The 24,537-nt window shown below is 39.9% G+C and overlaps 1 protein-coding gene across 1 annotated transcript in view; it reads right to left on the bottom strand.

The window, feature by feature from the left end:
* BRDT (bromodomain testis associated) overlaps positions 1 to 24,537 on the bottom strand; it is a gene marked incomplete at both ends in the record, with an annotated part of 40,619 nt that overhangs the window by 6,940 nt on the left and 9,142 nt on the right. Inside the window, 11 exons of the mRNA XM_083360247.1 lie at positions 2,234 to 2,343; positions 8,820 to 8,969; positions 9,680 to 9,778; positions 9,900 to 10,195; positions 10,276 to 10,460; positions 13,956 to 14,150; positions 14,962 to 15,090; positions 16,182 to 16,517; positions 17,072 to 17,238; positions 19,019 to 19,148; positions 20,531 to 20,668. Of these exons, the coding sequence (XP_083216373.1) occupies positions 2,234 to 2,343; positions 8,820 to 8,969; positions 9,680 to 9,778; positions 9,900 to 10,195; positions 10,276 to 10,460; positions 13,956 to 14,150; positions 14,962 to 15,090; positions 16,182 to 16,517; positions 17,072 to 17,238; positions 19,019 to 19,148; positions 20,531 to 20,668 (1,935 nt within the window). The remainder of the gene's footprint in view (positions 1 to 2,233; positions 2,344 to 8,819; positions 8,970 to 9,679; positions 9,779 to 9,899; positions 10,196 to 10,275; positions 10,461 to 13,955; positions 14,151 to 14,961; positions 15,091 to 16,181; positions 16,518 to 17,071; positions 17,239 to 19,018; positions 19,149 to 20,530; positions 20,669 to 24,537) is intronic.

Raw genomic sequence — 24,537 nt, 5'->3', positions numbered from 1 at the left:
TAAGCAGCGGCATAGCCAATACCACCAGGTGGCGCTGTACCAAAACTGTTGTGGCCGGGATAAGCTTTCGGCGGGAAACGGAGGTTTAAACTGATTGGTTGGGTGTGTACCTGGCCAGGTTTAAACTGATTGGTTGGGTGTGTACCTGGCCAGGTATATAAAGGGTACAGGTAACCCCTATTCCCCAACTCAGTTCTCACACCAATAAGGAGCTGCTATGCCGAACTCTGCTGCCTGCGTCCTTCCTGCGTTCCTGAACCCAATAATTAACACTTATATTTAATATAAAGCTCTCTCTGACAACTGCTACCACTTTCTCCCCTCAAAATAAGCTATCCCCTGCATCGAGTGAATGCTGTAATTTTTAATTATTATTATTATTATTATTAGCTTTCCTTGTCTAAATGACCAAACAGCAGTGGGTGAAGTGGTAAACCTTTGAAAAATATTATGCTGCAAAACAGTGGTGATATAAATAAAAATGCATGTGAGCCCTATGTAGCCAGTAGAAAATCCTAAAAATAAGTAAATAAATTAGTAGCAGCTCTAGGCTCCTTAAGCATTACAATTATATTTCATCCTAACTAGGCACATTTTGAGGGCAGTGGTGGGACTCAGTAACTAAGAGTAGTTAACAAACAGTGCAGAGTTACTGCTTCATAACTTTAATGCACAATGCTCTTATTCTTCTTAAATCAACTCACTGGTATATCCCTGAGGCTGTGCAATACTGCATATGTCTGGATATTTCCACACAGCACTGAATCCAGCTCCTACGGTACTTCTTTTTGTTTATGATTCTTGTAGATTATCAATTTTAGGTAACAATTGGTGGATAAACCTGCCAAACCCAAGTTCTTTGGATCCCATGATGAATCCCAAATATTTAGGGGACTTCCATAGGGGGCTTGAACACTCAGCCCCAAACCTGCTCATTCTTGTCCTATCAGCCAAGTGCAGAAGCTGAACCAATGGCAGACCACATTAAGCCACAGCGCCTCTATTTCTTTCTTTCAAAATGCTGCAGCTCAACAAAACTTCCATTTCCCCCATCTGCAGGAACTGACCTCCAGCCCTGCCTCTTTCCTCTCCCCCATGGTGGGGGGGGATACTTAGCTCTGCCCCCACCTGCATGTCCTTTATCTGCCTGTAAAATGGTTTTCTACATTTTGAATTGGGCAGGTGTGATGTAATCATGGTCGAGCTTCATACTGTTTGGGGAGAGTGGTAATGGTGACAGGAAAGCACACTTATTAGGTCTGGTCTTTGACTGTAATAAACATTGCTTTGACTTGACACTTACTATGCAATGTTAATATTGATAGCCAATACATACTTTGCTCCTGATCAGGTGGTGTAACATTGGCAACTCCCATAGAGGATTTAATCTGGAGAGCAGATGGCAGCCCCTGTTGCAATAATGATGGTTTCCGAGTATCTTTCATGTTGTCCAAAGGTTTATTTGAAGAGGAAGGTACCTATAGGAAAGCTGTAGAGTCTTAAAGGAATTTTATCACAAGTGTAGAGGTCACACATACTACAATGGTTTTATCTACAGATGGAGAGGCTGACATGCCTTTTTGTATTCCCTCTGTCCATTCCTACCCATTTATGTGGGGTAATCTCCATTCATAGATGAAACAAGTAGAAATGTAAGGCTGAAGTGCTCATATATGGCCTAATGCTACTTATTCTCATGAGTTCTGGAAACCAAATTTTTGAAATGTAAAGTGATTTATATCCCTGTCTCTAACTTTCCCATTCAAAAAACCCTGTGTTGGGTCAGGACCCTTGACACTTTCAATTAAACTGTAATAAATTTCTTTCTAATCAAGTAACTTTTAGCAATCTCATCATAGTTAATTGAGTGAAGGGAAATACTGCCTCCAACCTAGTATTACCCATGGGTATTACCCACCAAAACCATCCTCCTTTAAAAGTCTTCCATAAATGCTAATCACTGAAAATATCAAGACACTGAAAAGATGTTTTACGTATATCTGCAGGTATATAATGATTGACTTGTGAGGCCGGTGTGTTGTGCAATTAGCTCACATGGTGTAATAAGATGGAGGGTTTGTGTCACTGTGAGTTGGGGGTGGGGGCACAAAGGGAGGCTCAGCCAATCTCAATGTTATACATGGTTGTACTTTGACAATAAAGGTTCATTCACTCATAAGATACTTTAAATAAAGAGCCTCTTTCATTTCCCAATATTATCAGTGATATCCACCTCTGAAAGCTTGTAAGAAGGGTTGTGAGAATCCTGGGTTGCCAACAAGTCACTCTGAGTTGTCTCTTGAACTGGCATGCAGTGCAGGGGTGACACAACGGCTACTATACCTGCAAGGAAGGAAGGGAAACACATAAAAGAACGCCTGTGTCATGTTGCATCTCTTCACCCTGACTTGCCACAGTGATAGGTGGCAAGCTCATGACTCTGCATTGCTCCGGGTCAATTCATGCTTTTGAGTTTGATGAAGGGCCTCTTTTAACTGCCTCATTTCATTTGGGAAGGCGAGGACAGAGCTACATGAAACATGTCTTCGATAAGGGAGGCACACAAGAAGAAAGGATTCACACAAAGCACTAGATTTGCTAATAGATAAAAGTAGCTGAGCATACCTAAGGGCTTCAGGAAGAAACCAAGAAGAACTGTGGGACAGGAAGGGGAAATCCATCCAAATATTTTCCAAAATAACAGTGGGTTTTTGGATGGCGGGCCTGCAAAAAGCTGAAATGCATTTCGGATAGATTCAGTGGTGGGATTCAGCCAGTTCGCACCACTTCGGCAGAACCGGTAGCTAATTTTTTGTTGCCCGGGCCCAGAATGGACTTCCGAAAGCAGCATCCACAGAGAGAACCAGCTGTTCACATATTTGAATCCCACCACTGGATAGATTGTGGGTAAAACCAAGTCAGCTGGATGCACGGGGGCATATGCAGCTTCCTTCCATGAGTCACCTGAACATGGAATGTCTTTTGGGATAGGATTTTCCCTCTTTTTTGGAAAAACAACAACAACGTGGCACGCTTTTTGGACCTGAATATTTGCATATATTTAACTTTTCAAATATGTAAGCAACTATACCTAAGTCGCATGCCCACTTTTTCCTTAATTTAAAAGGCACTTTGCAACATTTATTTTTAAAGCACATGCTTCTGTTCTGCTGGCCCATGTTGTTGATTCTGGCAAATGTTGCAGAGATGCTTGTAGGTCTCCAGTGTTCTCTCAATCAAAACAAATCAAAACAACAACAAAAACCCAACAAAAACTCACAACAGCAGATCCATTGCAATACCCACCCTTCTCAAAGAGGCAGGAGCATTTTACATCACTTTTTCACTTTCTCAGTTATAACAAAATATGTATTTTGAGCAGCTCTGAAAAACCAGTTAAGTGCATCCTACTGGCGCATGAGAATTCCTGGAAAATGTTTTACCTGAAGGAGAAACAATGCGTTGTTCTGGCAATTTAAGAGGACTGAGCTGCAAAGACCGTGGACAAGGCTGTAACTGGTGGGAGGCCCTGGCCTTGGTTGCTCTTTGGGGCAGCTTGCTAAGAGGCGAAGGGTTCCATATTTGAGGAACAACATTGCAGGAGATCTCTGGGTGACGCAGTGGGATCTGATATGGGAGGAATTAAAATCATTACACACATTTTGCATTTGGTGACTCTTTTACACCAAGGGTTCTACGTAAAAAGGGGTCTTTCAGTGAGAGTGAAATCTGAAGGAGCAGGAGCAGCCGAGAAGCCCAAACTGAAGGATTTGGGGCTCGAAAGATGAGAAAGGTTTACCTTAAGCTGTTCTCTGCAAAATAAATCCTTTTTCCCATTTCCATTATCTTTTAGGTTTGCCTCTGTAAAAAGATGGCAACAGGCAGTTTAGAGCATACAGATATAAATATATATATATATACATAATGACATTTTTATGCACATTTGCTATCAAACATGGTATTTGTTGTAAAGCTTTATTATTCCATAATTCTAGCATTTGTAGCATTTCCAACAAGGTTTTTCTATGATGTAATAGGGCATTTCTCACAAATCCATCAATTTATTTCACACATTTGGCACATCTCCTAGAAGTCTGATTCAGATAACTGGAGATATGGTTGAGTTCTATGTTGTAGTGAAGGAACTATGAAGGGATACCTGGTACCTCTAATATCAATGGAAGAGAATATTTGTAGCTGAGGGTTGAACTCTGGGCTATCTGAGCTTGGTTGTTGATATTACCTAATTGGGTAATGAAACAACAGAGTTCAGAGGGCACAAAGGACTCCACCTCAAATGTCTTCACAAACTGTATTGCCAACCCAGCTTGTTCCTTCGACAACAACTATAGGCCAAGTATTGTGGACTTCTTCAAGATTCCCTAGAGAAATTAAAGCATTGGTTAGACTAAAAGTTGCCATTAACACCAGATAAGCCCACAATGATCCATTGATGGATTAGAAAGTTTACCAGAAGGAAATTTGTCCAAGCCCCTACAAATCTATTATGAAGGTTTAATAGTCATGTGGAATTAAATCAATTCACTTCAGTATGAACTGGCACCCACCCAAAAAAGCCAACGGAGTCTTAGGCTGCATGAAAGGGGATAGAATCAAGATCATGTGAAGTGTAAAAGGCGAAAGATTTATACGATCTGAAGAGAAACCAGAGTATGATAAAGTGGGCTCAGAATTTTCAAGAAGTTATAACAATGGACACTTGGGAAAAGATCTGGGTTAGAAATGTAAAATTTACACAGGCCCAAAACTTAAGAGAGAATTTTTATAAAATGTTTTATAGGTGGCACTTAGACCCTAAAAAATTAGCAAGTATGTATCCGAACTGCCAGCCCAAATGTTGGAGGTGTGGTTGTGAGGATGCAACGTATTTTCATATATGGTGGACTTGTAAAAAGGTTAAAAAAGCTTTTTGGATTAAAATTTGGTGGAATATGCAAAAGATATTTAAGAAAAGGATAAAGTTTTCTCCGCAGTTGTTTTTATTGGGTATTATTACAGATACCACTGTTATAGATACTAAGTTGATGTTGAATTTAATTACGGCAGCGAGACTTTTAGTAGCGCAATATTGGAAGAAGGAAGAACTGCCGACTAGAGGAGTGGACTTTAAAAGTCTCTAACTTGGCGGAAATGGCAAAGATTTCAGCGTATTTGAAAGACCAATCGCAACAGAGATACATTGTGGAATGGAGGAGATGGATTGAATATATTCAGAATAAATATGGGACTAAAAAGTTTCATTTAGCATTTGAATAAGTAGTGGATCTATACGATGTATAACTAGTTAGTAGTTATTTTATTAATATTTTGACGATGGAGAGTTAAAGTGCGATAGAATTTAATGTTTTATTGTTGTTAGCATATTTTAGATTATGCTTGTTTGTATTTTTATACCCTGTATTCAGCTCTGGAAAGTCGGGGGGCTGAGGGTAGGGTAGGGAGGGGTTGGGGAGAGGGGAGGGGGAGGAGGGGGGGCTTTTTGTATTTAAAAATGTATTGTAAAACTTTTAAATAAAAAAAAGATCATGTGAAGTGTTAACGTCACTTTATAATGCCTTGATAAGACCACACTTGGAATATTGTATCCAGTTTTGGTCACCACGATATAAAAAAGATGTTGAGATTATAGAAAGAGGGCAGAGAAGAGCAACCAAGATGTTTAGGGGACTGGAGACAGACATGAAGAATGGTTGCAGGAATGGGGTATACTGTATGTAGTCTAATGAAAAGAAGGGTGATACGATAGCAGTGTTCCTATATTTGAGGGGCCGCCACAAAGAAGGGGGGATCAACCTATTCTTCAAAGCACCTGAAGGCAGGACAAGAAGCAACGGATGGAAACTAATCAAAGAGAGAGAACCAAGCTAGAACTCAGGAGAAATTTCCTGATGGCACAATTAATCATTGCAATGGCTTGCCTCCAGAAGTTAACAGTGCTCCATCACTGGAGGTTTTTAAGAAGAGATTGGATAGCTGTTTGTCTGAAATGTTACAGTCTTTTGCTTGAGCAGAGGGTTGGACTAGATAGAAGACCTTCAAGGTCCATTTCAACTCTGTTATCTGTTATATAAGAGCCTTGGTGGAGCAGTGGGCTAATGACTCCTTAAGTAACACCAGCTGCCTGCAATTAGTGCAGGTTCGCATCCCACCAGGCTCAAGGTTGACTCAGCCTTCCATCCTTCCGAGGTAGGTAAAATGAGGACCCAGATTGTTGGGGGCAATTAAGCTGACTTTGTAATAATGCCACTTGGGGGTGTGTGAAAGCCCTAATAAGCAGGCATATACATAGAATGGCTACTGCTAAGCTTGTAAGCCGCCCTGAGTCTTCGGAGAAGGGCGGGATATAAATGGAATTAAAATAAAATAAATAAATAAAATATATCTTACTCTGCAATAAGTACATTTGACAAATTTGAGAAACTTCATGCTTACAAATGTTGCCATTCATACCAATGAGTACCAATAAGGGAGAATAATTGTAGCTCAGGGTTAAATGACTCCTTGGTACTCTCTGAGCTTGGCTGTTTTCAAGGACCCAGGACCCCTCGTACCAATGTGTTTATTTTATTTATTACAAATGTTCTTATCCTGGTCGTTCTGCTTTGAAGCACACTGGAACTCTATTTTTAACCAAGTGCCAAACAGTAGGTAGAAAAACTGATCAGTTTTGTACAAATACTAGATCACTTCCCCCCCCCCCCGCACATCTCTAATTTTATGGGAAGTCACACTGGATACAATATATTTGGATGCATGTGAATTGCTTTCGTTTACATCAAAGCAAATGGATATTTCTCCATTTACCTTAAAGGTGAAGGCTTATACAACCACAGCCACAAACGATTTAAACGAGGTGTCATATTCTAATTATTGGATTTATATATCCAAACTATGGATGTACCACTGAGTTACAAACTTTGCATTTTATTTTTGGGATGTCTTCTCTTTTTAAACTTGCATTAGTACATGTAAGTTGTAACGTGCAAACTGTACACTGTAAGTTATAAATAACATGCAAAAGAAATTTGGTGTTGTAATTCCAGGACCTGAAGACTTGGCTCTTTGAGCTTTCTGGCCTGGACTGAGAGTATTAATTGTGGTTTTAATTGGATTTTAATTGGGGTTTTATATTTATTCAAGGTCTAAATGTAATCATTTTAACTGTTCTTAATTTTTGTAATTGTTATTTTAAAAACCTTGTGAACCGCCCTGAGTCCTACGGGAGAAGGGAGGTATATAAGTCTAATAAAGAAGAAAGAAAGAAGAAGATAATTCTGGCACAGTATTTCTCAACCTCAGCAGAGTTGAAGTCAAACATCTTAAACCTATTGAGGTTGAGAAACGCTGTTTTTAGAATGTATTTACCAGGAAGTAAATTCTATAGAAATGTCTTTTGAGTAATCATGCTTAGAATCTGCAGTGTACAATGTATACCACTGGTGTCAAATTCAATCGCGTCATGTGACGTATTATGACGTTACATGATGTTTGTTGCCGTTGCGGAGCCGGGGTGGGCGTGGTCTGTCCGTGATGTATCCGGCCCACGGGCTGCCAGTTTGACACCGCTGATGTATACTGTGTTCCAAAAAATACCCCAAAATGGCTGTTGGCAGAACAAAATTATGGTTGGGAGCATGAATACTGTTCTCAAGATTTAATCAGGAGTTAGATTAAAAAAGAAAAAAAATGAACTTGTGGTTTATGGGTTTGATGCTTAGACAGCATAGATTATATAAAGAAGAGAGTCATGATGTAATTTTAGAGAGGGAGGTTAGAATATAATTGTACTTATCACTGCTGTGAAGATCGGATGCCAATTCTTTATGTCTTTCTTGATGTCTTTTTCCACTTTCTACATTTCTTTTTTGCCCTTTTAGCTTTTTCTTTGATTTCCCCTTCTTTTTCTTCTTCTTTGTTCTATTTCACTTTGCATTATTTTTAAAACTTTCAATTAAAATTATATATAAACACACAACACACGTATACAAATACACAGAAACACACACAGATACACAATAATTTTCTCACCCATTTTTCTCACCCTTAGAGTTTTCCTCAATCTCAGATCCTTTACCAGAGGTCTGGCAGTTTGATCTTAGCTGATCCTAGCACTGCACTGTTTTGGACAGAGAGCTTTGATGTTGTTCCTTAGATCAGAGGTCCCCAACCTTTTGGGAACCAGGGACCGGTTCCGTGGAGTGTTCTTTCTGCGGACTGGAGGGGGCGTGGTTTTGTGTGCTGCCTGCAACACATGGGTGGGGCCTTTGCTTTTCTGCCTGGACCGGTTCCTGGCATGCTGCCAGGACCGGGGGTTGGGGACCCCTGCCTTAGATGGTATATAATAAGAGCCTTGGTGGAGCAGTGGGCTAATGCCTCCTTAAGTAACACCAGCTGCCTGCAATTAGTGCAGGTTCGCATCCCACCAGGCTCAAGGTTGACTCAGGCTTCCATCCTTCCGAGGTAGGTAAAATGAGGACCCAGATTGTTGGGGGCAATTAAGCTGACTTTGTAATAATGCCGCTTGGGGTGTGTGTGAAAGCCCTAATAAGCAGGCATATACATAGAATGAAGGCAACTGCTAAGCTTGTAAGCCACCCTGAGTCTTCGGAGAAGGGCGGGATATAAATGGAATTAAAATAAATAAATAAATAAATAAAATATATATTATATATTATAATGTTATAAATATTTTGAGTGTGTGTGAAGTAAATCAGGACTTTAGCTTTCTAGAAAGCAGCTAATATATTTTACAGGAAGTCTGCCAGAGGCATTGTTTCTGAAAAAATCTTAATAAAAACCTGATTCAGAATTGCTGCTGTCAGATGAACTGGAATCATTGCTGGTGCTTTCAGATGCAGAGGAGCCATTGCTGCTGCTGCTGCTACTGCTGCTGCTTTCACTGAGTCGACTAGGCCTTCCGTAGATGTTTGACTCAGCAATTTTTCCAGCTGTAAGACACAGAGAAGAAATGAAACTTAAAGGAGAACTTTGGGAAAAGTGCAGAGAAGAGCAACTAAGATGATTAAAGACCTGGAGAATAAAACATATGAAGAACAGGAATTGGGTATGGTTGGTCAAGAAAAAAGAAGGAGTAAGGGTGACATGCTAGCAGTTTTCCATTATTTGAGGGGCTACCAAAGAAGAGGGGGGGTGTCAATTTATTTTCCAAAGCACTGGAGAGCAGGACAAGAAACAACGGATGGAAACTAATCAAGGAGAGCAGCAACCTGGAATTAAGGAAACTTCCTAACAGTGAGAACAATTAACCAGTGGAAAAGCTTTCCTTCAGAAGTTCTGGGTGCTTCATCACTGGAGGTTTTTAAGAAGAGGCTGGGCAGTCACCTATCTGAAATGATATAGGATCTCCTGCTTGAGCAGGGAGTTGGACTAGATGACCTCCAAGGTCCCTTCCAGCTCTATTCTGATGACTAAAGCTGCTGTGTTGGGCATCAGTGAGAAAGGAGCAACGTTTAAGCAAAAGTAGCTGATATAGACAACTGGCATTATTAAGTTAATGTTTGCCATAGGACAGAACACCAATTCGTATGGCACATTCCAAAAGAGTGTATTCCTGGTTAAAGCACAAGCAGATTATGGCGGCGTTTCTCCCCTTCAAGATCCCGGTGCCAATTCTTTCATGGGAGTGGGGCTCACTTACCCTTTGCATTTTGCTTCACCGAACAGAGCAGCCCACTGACATTCAGCAACCTCTGATCTTGTGGCTTCTCTACAGTAAATTGGTCTTTGGGGTTTTTTGCTAGATGCAAAGGGAAGAGTATAGAAGTCAGGAACAACATCCAAGCAATTATCTGGGGGGGGGGAAACACACACACCATATAATTTCCCCTCTCCTTTTAGGCATCTGCTGTATAACATACCATAATGTTTCTTGGGCCTTTTTCTCAAGCAAGCCATGACATATTTCTCCAGTGCCCGTAAAGTTGATGCTTTGAGAGCTTCAAAATCTATTTCAATTTCATCAAGATTTGAATGCCTCAGTGATGTCTCTCTTGACTGAATAATGTATACCACTCTGCCAAGCTTCTCCCCTGGGAGTTTATTTATGTCCAGGCTTAATTGCCTCTTTTCATCATAACTCATTGGCTTGGCAGAATCCTCATCCTCAGTCTTGAGTCCTGCAAGTTCTTCTTGCTGCTGGATTTTCTTGGAATGACTGCAAGAGAGAGAATAAACAATCATTAACTCTGGGACCAGCAGCTTTAAGTACAAATCCATGCCAACCAGCAGCCTTACAGGCTCAAAGACATTCTTTTCTTTAGCTGTTTCATTTGCTTTATCTTTCTGCTTTTCTGAGTTGCAGGCTTGATTTTTCCTCTGCTTTTTCTTTTTTCCTTCTTAGATTTTCCTTTCTTCTTCTTCTTTAATCTGGGCACGGTTGTTTTAGCCAAAGCTTGCAATTGCTGGTGAACAGCTTTAAGCTAGAGGGAGGAACATGAAAAATATCTGATTTGTTGTTGAAAGTTGCGGTGTTTTGTGAACATGAGCAATTAGTGAAACAACTTATACTGTACCGAAGGTGCTTTTTCAAAGGGCAACTGGACTTGGTTTTTCCTTGAAGACATTTCGCTTCTCATTCAAGAAGCTCCTTCTGTTCCTGAAGTTCCTTCAGGAACTGAAGAAGCTTTTTGGATGAAAAGTGAAATGTCTTCAAGGAAAAACCAAGTCCAGTTGCCTTTTGAAAAAGCACCTTTGGGACAATCATGACCTGGATGACTGAGACTCTCCATAGAAACTTACACTGTACTACTATAAGGGGAACACAAGTGTATTGAAGATTTACACTGCAGGTAATTACATTGCAGGTAATCTTATTTTAAGATCTGCTCATTCAGTGACCATTCAAAGTTCTGACAGCGCTGAACAAGGGATACTTAGGACAGCCCTCGTAGTTACACTGTCCCCACGGTCATGCGGTTGCAATTTGAGCACTTGGCAACTGGCTTGCAATTACATCATAGTGTCCCACAGTCGTGTGATTGCCATTGACTTTCACTCCTCCCTCTCCTGCTTTCTAGCCTGGTGTGTTAGCCACAGACCAAATTGTTCCACTTAGGAAAGTGAGAGAATTATTACTTGTGACTAAAAGGCAAAAAGAGAGCACATAAGGCTTCATTTTAAGTATGTTCCTTGTTGTTATGGCTGCATGCAACTTAGATTCAAATGAAGTTGGCAAGAGACCAGATCAGGATTGGCAGAGCCAAAGAGCTGCCAAGGAACTGGTTGGTTTTAGATATCAACAAGACTCAAAAATTGAAGTTATGAGTAAGTAAATAAGTTTTCTTGCATAGCAACTGAACTTGAACACTATTGCCAAAGGACTGTATTGCCTTTTTAAGGATTGACTTACATAAGGAAAAGGCTGAGTAAGCCTTCAGAGACCAAGGTTTCACCCTTTTGAGTTCAATAGTTATGCCAGTCAATTCTTGTACCTGAAGAAAGCTGGTTGTGTATCTGCAGGGTTACTCTTTTAAACAAGCAATAAAGTAGAGATGTTCTCAACCTTTGCTTCTGAGTGCATGAATGCAACTCTGTGTTGCCTGTTCATATCTCAGAGTGACTTGGGTCTTATTGGTTATAAAGTAGTGAAAGGCATTGCTGGTGGAACATTGATAGTAAACCTGGTTAAAGGGGTTTCAGTAGGGAGTAGATAAGAAACTTTTAGGATCTTATGACTGAGAATTCCTCCCCCTTTGGGTAAAGTTTCTTAAATTTGGGACTAGACATTATGGGGGGAAAAACACCAGGATTATTCAAAAGAGCCATAGACTTAAAATGGAATGCTAGCAGGAAAATTTTTTAAAAGAATCAGGATGGCGAGTGGGTATTTTCTCCAAATTATTCCTCTTATTCGCTTTTCTATCCTGCAGTCCAAGAATACTGAGATCCCATATAGCATGGTCTATATCTTTTATCCCTTTGCTCCCCCATCCTAGTTTTTCTCTTAGACAGGAATGTTCAGTAATATTTAGGAACTAACATGGTTTCTATGAACAAACAGATGGTATTGGTGTGTGTGTGGGGAGAACTATGGCTCTTGTTTAGCTGTAGAGCAATTTCAAGTATTATGAAACATGTATAGACTTTTTTTAAAGTGAAAAATGTGACATCTTGCTTGAGAAAAATACCCAAAGTGCTGCCAAGGAGAAGATCAGATATCAAAGCAGACAGAGGTTTGTTTCAATATCTACAGAATTTCTATCTTGGCACCCTCCTCCTAATTATGTCTCCTTGCCAGCATGAAAGGTTAGCACAGAACATAATTGTTTACTAATAAACATTTCAGCTGGAATGAACCCAAGTAAATCCTTTTTAAAAACACTCCTTTTGTCTTCCTCCTATGTGTTGGTGTACAAGTAAGGTTCTGAAAATAGCAAGGAAAATGACCTGGATGGAGGTGTGAAACAAACCTTAAGTCCACAATGGTCACCTTCCTGATTCGCAGGTGTACAAGAAAGGACTTCCAACTTACTATAGTCTTCCTTTAGGGTAGATCTTCTGCTCTTATATACCTGGTTAGGCTGACAGGCACTTACCATTCATGAGGATCAAATAAGCAAAGCTGTAGTAAAATGAATGAACCCTAACCCTAGTTACCTCTTGTTGACTTTTTTTTAAAAAAAACTCATGCTATGCATGATTACGCAATAGACTAGTGACTAGATTGTGTTGTGAAATTACATAAGAAATGTACAATTTCTTTTTCTCACAAAGTGGGAATGCGAATACTGCATCCAGTTTTGGTCACCACGATGTAAAAAAGGATGTTGAGACTCTAGAAAGTGTACAGAGAAGAGCAATGAAGATGATTAGGGGACTGGGGGCTAAAACATATAAGGAACATTGCTGGAATTGGGTATGTCTAGTTTAACGAAGAGAAGGGTGAGGGGTGACATGATAGCAGTGTTCCAATATCTCAGGGGCTGCCACAAAGAAGGGGGAGTCAAGCTATTCTCCAAAGCACCTGAAGGCAGGACAAGAAGCAACGGATGGAAACTAACCAAAGAGAGAAGCAATCTAGAACTAAGGAGAAATTTCTTGAGAGTGAGAATAATTAATTAGTGAAATAACCTGCCTCCAGAAGTTTTGAACTTCCAACACTGGAAGTTTTTAAGAGGAGAGTGGACAGCCATTTGTCTGAAATGGTATAGGGTTTCCTGCCTGAGCAGGGGGTTGGACTAGATGACCTCCAAGGTCCTTCCAACACCACACCACCACCACCATTTAGAAATGCCTTGTTTTCTATAATAAGACTATTATTAATATAAACAAAACTCTGGTTAATTTCTTATTTCCTACGGAATTAATTTCAATACAGTTCTTTCACCCTTCTTACACGTTTTGTCTCCTCTTACACCACAAATGATCCCATCCTTTGCACTAACCACAAATGACAGCAAAATATAGCCACATAGAACAGTGGAAAGAATATATAAATGTACATAACTATGTTAGAAATATTGGATAGGGAATCATATATTAACTAATCCAGGTCTCCCAAAAAAGAGACATTAAGTTACTTATTTCCAATTGTAAACACACACTAACACACAAAAAATAATTTAACACAATACTGTATATAAACATAATTATAACAATAACAGTTCAAAGAGACTCAGTCCACATCACCTGATTTAATCAACCTCTTCTCCAGGGTCAACAAGTACACACATATAGTATCTACCTCCCTCAAGTGTCACACACTAGATAGAACCAGCATGCCCCTCAACCCCACACCAAGGACCAGTCTCTCTATATAAAACAATCTCTCTGTACCCCATTTTCTCTGTAGCTACCTCCACGGGCAAATCTCTGTGCTTTGGAGAATAAATAATTCTCCTTTTCTCCCAGCTGTCTGGATTTCATTTTTATATATTCGTGCCCAACCCTGTGCATTCTTCTTCTGACAGAACCACATACAGAGAGCCACTCACTTGTTCTTGGAGCTCTTCAAGGCGTTTCGCTTGTTCTTTTTCAGAGTCTTCATCAGATGAGATGTTAGGGCTGCTATCACTAGATACAGAACTGGGGCTCCTTGTGGTGGAATGCAGCAGAGGCCTACCAGTAAGTGGTTCATCGGGAATTCTGGCAAACAGCATCTCAAAGACATCCTTCACAGAAGAAAGGTAAAGGTAAAGGTGAAGGTTCCCCGCACATGCGTGCTAGTCGTTTCCAACTCTAGGGGCTAGTGCTCATCTCTGTTTCAAAGCCGAAGAGCCAGCGCTTGTCCGAGGACGTCTCCGTGGTCATGTGGCCGGCATGACTAGACGCCAAGGAACGCTGTTACCTTCCCACCGCAGTGGTCCCTATTTTTCTACTTGCATTTTTACGTGCTTTCGAACTGCTAGGCTGGCAGAAGCTGGCACGAGTAACAGGCGCTCACTCTGTTATGCGGCACTCGGGATTCGACCCGCCAAACTGCCGACCTTCTGATCGACAAGCTCAGTGTCCTAACCCACTGAGCCACCGCATCCCTTTAGAAGAAAGGTAGCTAGCTTTAAAAACCTTCTCCAGAGCCAAAAGGCTTCTGCAATCTAGGGCTTTTAATCCAAAGTGCTATGTTGCGCTAAAAAAAAATCAGGGGCAGCCTCTGACATACAATAAAGAATGGAGGTCATAGATGTACTACAAATAGCTAGAGAAGAGATATGTATGTGTACTGAGTACCTTGCCCTTCATCTACAAGTTGATGTACCCATTCTTGGCTGCAATGGAGGATATTGCATCATCACCAGTATAGATCTTCAATTTAATTGCCAGTTTGGGCAGGTTCATTTAAAGGGAACTCAAAGGGTAACTTATTCTTTATTTCAGCCAGCAACACTTCTTCAGCTATGTTCTATGTTGCACATCAACACTTTACTGTAATTTCACTGGGATCCCAGAAATGTATATATATTTTTTCCCATTGTTAAAACTCACCTGAAGTTTTCTTGCCATCGACACTATTTCATGATCTGGAGAATGGTATCTATAGTAATTCATAAACATTAGCCTAATATCAGCAGCAAATTCTTGTGTGTCTTTATATTCACAATTGTCCAGTTTTTTCTGTGAAAAATAGAAGAATTCCTTCAGCCAGGTATCTTAATAGCAATATAGAGATCTCAGTGCTCTGAATGAGAACATTGAGTAAGCAAAATCACACAAAGTGTCAGGTTTTACGGTCATCAGTGCTAACGTACATGGCTCTGTATCCTCACACTTATAACACATCTTATGTTCCCAAATATGGAATAATACACTGTACTGAATTTTACTTTCCAAGAGACAGTACTTCTCGATATGCTTCCCAGTTCGATATCCACACCACTATTGCAGCAATAGCTGGAAACACCTTTGGATTACCTATTCTATATCTTCTTACATCATGCTTTTCTCCTATCATTCTTTTTCAAATTCATCTTTTATCAGATCTTCACTTTCACAGGATCTGTACCAAAGCCTTTTCTGAGCCAGTACTGTATTACCGGATGTTTTATTTTAGTTTATACAAAGACAATGCAATTAATAATTACATTGGCATCACCTCTTACATGACAATACTTTAGTTCAAACCAGGTTGAGACAATCTCTCAGTCTCATGAATTTTGTTGGATGCCAGAAACTAAAAGAAATGACAGATTGACTCTAATGCAGAAAAGGCTATCTGAATATTACCTGACACAAATTTTTAAACGACATAATATACAGGTAGTCCTTTACTTATGACAGTATCTGAGCCCCGAATTACAGTCATAAGTTGTGCTGCTTGTGGTCGTATTAAAGTTTATGAGCATTTTTGTAGTGGTGGTGAACGCTGAAGTCATAAACTGAATGTATGGTTGTTAAGTGAACCCCATTGTCAACAATGGCCATTTTGCCGAAAAGCAGAAGCCAGCGCTGGTTTCTGGCAACAAATGTAATCACAGTCATGTGACCACAGGACACTGCAAATGGCTGTAAATACAGGCTGGTTGCCAAGTGACCAAAATGTGATCACATGACTGCCGGAGGGGGGGCTGCCACTGGAACTTCAAATCTTGATTTTAAGTACCTTTTTTGGTTCTATCATAAGTTTGACTGGTTGCTAAGCAACAGGTCAAGTCGAGGACTACCTATATAGAGCAATCAACTTCATTTATGATGCCAAACCCTCTTACTTTAATAGTTCCAAGATCCATAGGAGATTTAATAATACTGTGATATTCTTCAGGGTCTAAGGCAGTGATGTCTATTGGCTTATAAAATGGCCAAGCGTAGGCGGCATGCTGGTTTGACATCAATTCTATAAGAATTTCATTACAGTATTCCAATGGTTCTATTAGCTTTGTAATTTTTGTGGGTTCAGTTGGCTGCCATGAATCAGGCAAGGCTCTTTCGGACAGGAATTCTTCTCTAGTGGAGATCTTGGTTATTTTGGGTTCAAGGAGTGCTGGAGAAGATTTGCTGCTTGTGGTGATGGTTGCTGTAGTAGTATCAGCTTTCCTTTTTACACCCTTTTCGGTACAGGAACATGGCTTATTAAAGAGAGAATTGTACATTTAAAATGTGGTTTAAGATCCTTGGAATAAAACAGTCAACATTTAACTGTAATACTCAGGTAGCTTTTTAAAAAATCCTCCTTTCCCCCTGGATCCTATGAGAGACTTACTAATATTTTCAAATATATTTGAAAAATAAAAATATACTTTTTCAAAATGTTAAGATTTATAGACTACTCTTTGGCCGAAACACTAACTGAACCATCATTTCAGAGAGTAAGAGAGTATGTGTATATATATATATATATATATATACGCTTTTATTAATATTTATTCTATATTCTATATATTTATATGCAGCCCAAAATAATTCCTCTTCACTCAGAGAGGCCCAAGCAAGCCAAAAGGTTGGATAACCGTGCTCCAAATCAGTTTGAGTCCAGTTCTTATCAGGTGATTCCATACTGTGGCCATTTCTACTCTCCATTTCCTAAACAAGAGACGGGCAATCAGCCTCACAGCTCCTAACTACTGAAACATAAAGAACTATAGCTCTTTTTTGGTCTTACTTTGGTAACTGCTTCAGATGTTAGTGTGACACTTGGAAAAGGAGGCACAGGGGAAGGCTCTGGAGACTGCAGTTGTGGGGTTGCTGTTTTCATTTGGAACTGCTTGACTTTTCTGGATTTTTTTGTCTGCTGAATTTGTGATTTTTTTGCATCAGATTGCTCAGCAGCTAAGAAAACAAAGTGATAGAGTGTTAGTGAAGGGCTCCTGGCAGCATTCACACGTAAAGAGACTATACTCTCCATTGTGATTCTTTCCCCACTGTCATAGCCTACAAGACTATACCATCTTATACAATAACTATGATTTAAACTATAACATTCATATATAATCATGGCAATTTGCTTTACTTTAGCATGAAGCAAGACAAGACCTGAGTGCTATAGACTCCAATAGGAATATAACTGTGGATATTTAATATCTATGTGTGCTGCCACCACATGGCTGTTTTGGAGTAATTACAATGTGGGCAGTCAGACCCTCCTACCCTATGATGTATTTCCTCTTCCCTCCCCTTTCTGGGATGGACTTCCTCCTCCTTTGTCCCTGGGGAGAATCCCATCCTTCATTATTCAGCTAACATGTGACAACAGTAGACTCACACAGGCGCTGGGAATATTACCATCTTCTGACCTTGGAGATACCTTGGAAATATCTTGGAAATGCCGTGCAAACGTCATCTTAATCTACATGCAATAAAGGTATTTCTATATGATAAGATGTGTTTCCCACGAGTTCAACTATCTGAAGAGAGCTGTTAATGTTAAGGAAATCTGCTTATCTAGACCATAGAGGTCTTATCAAGAGATTAATACACAATGGCTTGGATTCAGAATAGTCGGAAAATGGTAATATTCCCAGTGACTGCACATCTGCTGTTGTCACATGTTAGTTGAATAATGAAGGATGGGATTCTCCCCAGGGACAAAGGAGGAGGAAGTCCATCCCAGAAAGGGGAGGGAAGAGGAAATACATCATAGGGTAGGAGGGTCTGACTGCCCACATTGTAATTACTCCAAAACAGCCACGTGGTGGCAGCACAATATGACTGAAACAAGAAACACCATTTGGGTGGTTGGCTCCTAAACTATTAGTATCTAAAGAATGGCACATTAATAGAAGATAATTACCATGGCTAATTTGAATGCAGATGATTATCTAATAAGTACCAAAGATGTAGTTATATGTTACAAAATGTTAGCAACTAAGACATGATGTGCAGCTTTACTATGCATGGTATAAGGCAATGGGAGAAACCTATGAGAAAGAATTACCAGAATGAGTTCATGTCAAGAATTAGAAATTGAGGCTCTAATTCCCAAAAAACCTTTGGAACAATAAATAAGTCAGACTTTGGACAAAAATAACCTGGTCTCCCTTTAAGAGCTTAGTGTGTAAGGAAGAAGAGAGAAAGAAAAAATCAGTTTGACAGAAAGAGAAGAAGGAAGTAACAGTAGTAACCATAGAATATGTGAAAAGCATGGTGTATTCAATTAATACTGTACAGAATTATGCTCAAGAGACGGAACCAATCCACGCTTTTACTTTAATCCTGTTTAATAACAAAATAATTTAGAGACATTCTTATGAACGACACCGTTGCATTTTTAGCAGTAAATATGCAGGCTCAATGTTTAATTTTTATTTATAATCAGTGGCTTAAAAGTAGGATACATTCGGTGCCCTTTCCTCATAGGGATATGGTTGCCAATCTCACTTTCCTGAGTTTTCTCGAGTTTCAACTTGAAAAGTGCAGTCTTCATCATCCTTCAGTAATTCAGCAAAAATTACTAACACCGAATACCAAACTGTCTACAGTCATTGTATACTCCCCCCCTGCCCCAACCAACTGCATTTTGAGAGCCTTCTGTCCAATTATTAAGACTTTACAAAAACACTTCAGCAAGCAATATAATCTGTTTAGAGATGTCAAGTCAAGCATTTCTTACCATTTGTTTTTCCTTCCCCCTTTTTCCCTTTATTGATCACCACTATTTTCTCATCTGGCGGCATCTGGGCAACCTTCTGCAGAAACACTTTTTCGAGCTCTTGGGCCATGAAAACAATGTCATCACCAGGCTGCAAGATAAATGCTGGAGCCTATTACCGTCCAAGATAAATCTGCTCATAAAGCTGCTAGATCAACAGGAGAATCACCTTTGACTTAAGATTGCTTGGAAAGGAACAGTAAAGTGAGATTTAAAGGTAAAGGTAAAGGTTCCCCCACACGTGTGCTAGTCGTTTCTGACTCTAGGGGCCAGTGCTCATCTATGTTTCAAAGCCGAAGAGCCAGCGCTTGTCTGAGGACGTCTCCGTGGTCATGTGGCCGGCATGACTAGACGCCAGAGGTGCATGGAACGCTGTTACCTTCCCACCGTAGTGGTCCCTATTTTTCTACTTGCATTTTTACGTGCTTTCGAACTGCTAGGTTGGCAGAAGCTGGGACGAGAAACAGGCGCTCACTGTTACGCGGCACTCGGGATTCGACCCGCCAAACTGCCGACCTTCTGATCGACAGGCTCAGCGTCCTAACCCACTGAGCCACTGCGGTCCCTAAAGTGAGATTTACAACTGTTTAATTAATTTTGTTCCCCTATTGCCCCAGCCTTAACGTTAAATAGTAATGACTCAAATTTATAGATTTAGGGTTTTCATCTCTCTTACCACTATACCACTCAGTGTATATGATCATGAAGCCCTCAATTCTCAGAATGTGTAAGAAAATATTCTTTTTACTAAAAGTTGAATTTTTTAGAAGTCACTTGGGACTATTGGTATTTTTGAGATGGAGGTTTTATTTACACGTTTGAACATAAGAATCTCCGACACCAGGCGAACTTTGCATCCGAGCGATGAAATCATACCCATCCATTTGCCGATATAATTGACAGAAATTGGTGGAAAGAGATAGGAGAGAGACAGTTTGAGACAAATCATTAGGCAATCTCATGTAGCTTCTGCAAATGCATTCTTCAGGCAAAATGCACATATTTTCTTTGTGAATGGGTATGATAGAAAAATAAAACAAGAAATAAATAATAAACCAAATAAATAAAATAGTTAATAGTCAAGTGGAAAACTAACTAGGAAAAAAAGAAAGGGCCTGTTTATAGCTTCCATTTTCACCAATCCATTATGGCAACGGGTGGTGTTGAAGAAACCCAAATACAGATAGTCTTCCTTTAGCAACTGCAGCTGGGACTAGTAACTCAATTGATAAACGAAGCAGTCACTAAGTGAAACTGGGACTGTGCTTAAGATCTTAGTTCAGCTTTCCTTTGCTTTATAGACATACAAAGGCTGTAAATGTGAGGATTGGTCACAAAATTACTTTTTCATCATCATTGCAACTAGGAACAGTTGCTAAACAAAGCAGTCACTAAATAAGGACTAACTGTAGCACAGCCAAATGTTTGTCAAAAATATTTATATTTATAGATATGGTCATCCATTGTAGATACCTTATTATATAAATAGCAGTTTGCAAACATTTTCTTGAAGTTGTCAATACATTCTGCAGCACATGTGTAGTATTGATGTTCCAGACGTTTCTGAATTGTGGTCAAGTCCATGGGCTCTTTTACAATACTATAATAATCCTGTATGTTTTAAAAAGAAATAAGAAGCAGAGAGGGAGAACAACAACATATGAGGATTGCAGATTTAAGAAGCATAATTTGTAAGTCCAAGACATACATAAGTGACATGAATATGGGGAAATTGAGAATGATTTCTCATGTGAAAAATATCATTGCCTGCAATATCTTTATCATAAAACAGTAAATCAACCAAGGTCCAACTGAAATCTAAATCATTAGTAACTACATGGAATAAGAAATATTACATTTATAAAAGGAAAATTCAAGTAACAGCCCTCAAAACAAGCTAATGGAGAACAATCATACCGGGGCTAAGAGAACAGCAACTTACCAACATCTGGTAAGATAAAAGTAATGTTTGAACCAGAGAATTTCTCTTTTCCCATTTTTTAATGATTTTTAAAGATTTTTAAAATATATTTTTTATTTCAAACAGTTGTTAAATGATCAATCATAAGTCGAAGATTACCTGTACTTGAATTCCATCAAAGAATAATTTAAGCAGCACTGTGTATACAAAAGATTCTCAAACTGTAATCATGCCCAGCTCATACATCACTTGTGATCAAACAGCAAAGGAGTTGTATCACTGTGAGTCTCATTTTAGTGATGTTTAAGTGTATCCTGAGTTTTGGGAAATTATAGATTTCTAGGGATTATTAGTGTAGAAGGTAGACAGCAGGTAGAAAAGTAGGTTTCTAACCCCCCCCCCAGTTCCTATTGTTCTTTTAAGTCTTCTTAAAGGCCCATAGACAAAAGCCTGCCACAATGGACAAGTCAAGGTTGATGGTGTAATAATTTTACATGCAGAAAAAAAAATATTTTAAGTGTCTGAGAAATGCAAACAGGCAGAACAGGCCCAGTGGTAACTTCCAACCCTAAATTGTCATATTAAGCTCAAGTGACAAGTTTCTCTAGAGATCCAACACCAGATATGCAAGGTGGCAGTCACTTTGAAAGATGTTTTGGATAAACTGACAAGATGAGTGTGTCAGAAATAAAAAAAATGGACGTGTCAGGGATTTAGCCTTTACTGGGGAAAACAAATCCCACAAAGTCCTAGAAACATTTGTAAAGGCCCAAAGGTCCGGATGTATTATGGCACAACTAAGTACAGACAAGAGATGAAGGCCTGAATATAGACAAACTTCAGAACCAGTTATTAGTATCAGGGGTGACCTATCTGTATGGACGAACTACGAGTCTGCCACATTATGTAGGGCATCACATTTCAAGAAAAAAAAATCAAATTTTAAAATTACATGTATGGACTCGGGAGTACTCAGGTGATAGTCAAGGTGCTGGTGATGACCTATAAAGCCCTAAATGGCATGGGTCCAGATTACTTACGGGAGCACCTACTGCCGGCATCAACTTCCCTTCGTCCTGTGCGCTCCCACAGAGAGGGTCTCCTCAGGGTGCTGTCGGTCAGAGAGTGTCGGCTGGCGGCCCCCAGGGGGAGGGCGTTCTCTGTGGGTGTGCCAGACCTTTGGAATCATTTACCGGTTGAGCTCCGGACGGCTCCTGACCTTCGCTCCTTCCGCCGTGACCTGAAAACTAACCTATTTGAACGAGCCGGCCTGGTCTGATGGGCTTGGGGTATTTTAATTGTAATTTTAATTAATGTTTATTGCAATTGGGCTTTTCTATTTAATTCTTATCTTAACTTTTGTATATTGTATTTTTATTGCATTTTATTGCCCTGTACACCGCCCTGAGTCCTTCGGGAGAAGGGCAGTATAGAAATTAAATTAATAAATAAATGATAAATAAATAAATAAATAAATTACATGGCTCACCTAGGGTGCTGATTTTTGTTACTAGTCATACTAATTACCATGCATCATAATGCCCATAAAGAAGAAAAAGAAGCTTTATTTGATGATTGGAAGGAACATTTTATTACGTTGCCTTGGTCAAATCATGTTTGGATCCCCAGCTGTGACTGCTAGGCATCTATATCCTATTTGGGTCGCTTTATTGTTAGCCACCGCCTATTTCAGGGGTCTTCAAACTTGGCCCTTTTATGACTTCTGGACTTCAACTCCCAGAATTCCTCAGCCAGGCATGCTGGCTGAGGAATTCTGGGAGTTGAAGTCCACAAGTCATAAAAGGGCCAAGTTTGAAGACCCCTGGCCTATTTGGATGATCCACCCCAGGCGCCTAATGGATCTCACTGTTTTCAAAGAGCGCTCAGAGAAATCACCAGCTCTGTGGCAGAAAGTTCTGTTCAGTGCTTAATGAACTGGCAACAGGAGGTGAAACAAGTACTGAACATTGTTGCCCCCGAGGGGATGATCCCAAATTTTTGCCTCAGTTTATTGAAGCCCTCTGGGAAATAAAACACCACAAATGACGCCTGGAGCCTCTGATCAAGCATGGTAGGTGTCCCTGTTTGGAATTATGGTGTGGCGATAAGGAGGCAAACTGTGCCTACTTTTCCTTCCCTATTATGTTGGAGAGTTGTCTTCCAATGGCATTGTTCAGAGTTAGCAACTCGTTATTGGGAAGGAGAACGATTTGAGATCTCTTACTTGATGATAGCAAAAGTAAAAAAAAAAAGTAGAATTATACATACCTATGTTGCTTGGCCCTTAGTTACCAATTTGCACAGCATTGTGCTGAAAAAATTACTCAGATTCACTATAGGTCCCTTAATGTCAGCACATAAACAGACTCAACCATAGTTTCAATTGGGAAACTGAGAATCCTAGACCAAGTTAAATAAATACAAAATCTCTAGAGAATTCCTGGAAGTTTGGCACTCAGATATGTCAGCCACATAGACGCATAAACCACATTTACACAGTATTTAAAAGAGACAATAAAATAAGCTAAGGAGAAAACAAAAAGATCAGGACACATGCCATCCAGCTACAATCAGCTGAAAAGGGATTAATACCAGACTAACAACCAAGCAGAAAACAATGTCCTAATCAAGGAACTACCAAGGAGACAAACAGTCAAGCAGACAAACAGAAAATAATACTCTAATCAAAGGACTACCAAGGAGAAAACCACACCCTCACCAACACTGCAGGGCAAGCTGTAAACAGAGAACAAACCCCACATCAGTGATCGGATTCAGCCAGTTCGCACCAGTTCGGCAGAACCGGTAGTTAATTTTTTGTTGCCCAGGCTCAGAATGGACTGCCAGAAGCAGCATCCACACAGAGAACTGGTTGTTCACATATTTGAATCCCACCACTGCCCGATACCCACTAGCACTGATATTACCTAATTGGTATATCTACAAGCAAACAACCAAGCTCAGAGAGTACCAAGGACTCCACAGTTCAATGATGAGCTACAGATATTGTCTTCTGTTAGTACCTTTGTATATATTCCTACCTTTTCATACAAAATAAATGAACTTTTAAAAAGGAGATTTAGGTCATATACAACTGAGTTAAATTTGATTGGATTGAAGATAGTCAAAGAATAAAACATTACACCTGGTTGAATGCCACATACTTATAGTGGGGTTTTGTTTGTGCTTCTCATAGCTGTGAAAATTTTATATTAGAATGCTGTTAGCAACAGGTTTTAAAAGTGGTACTGTTTTATGACACATTGCAAAATTATATTAGACATAAAAGGTAACGGTAAAGGTTCCCCCGCACATGTGTGCTAGTCGTTTCCAACTCTAGGGGCCGGTGCTCATCTCTGTTTCAAAGCCGAAGAGCCAGCGCTTGTCTCCGTGGTCATGTGGCCGGCATGACTAGACGCCAAAGGCACACGAAGCGCTGTTACCTTCCCACCGTAGTAGTCCCTATTTTTCTACTTGCATTTTTACGTGCTTTCAAACTGCTAGGTTGGCAGAAGCTGGGATGAGTAACAGGCACTCACACTGTTATGCGGCACTCGGG

Source organism: Vipera ursinii (assembly GCF_947247035.1).
Source record: "Vipera ursinii genome assembly, chromosome: 3".
Lineage (NCBI taxonomy): Eukaryota > Metazoa > Chordata > Lepidosauria > Squamata > Viperidae > Vipera > Vipera ursinii.
Note: the sequence above shows the minus strand (reverse complement) of the source record. Positions and strands in the feature narration are given on the sequence as shown.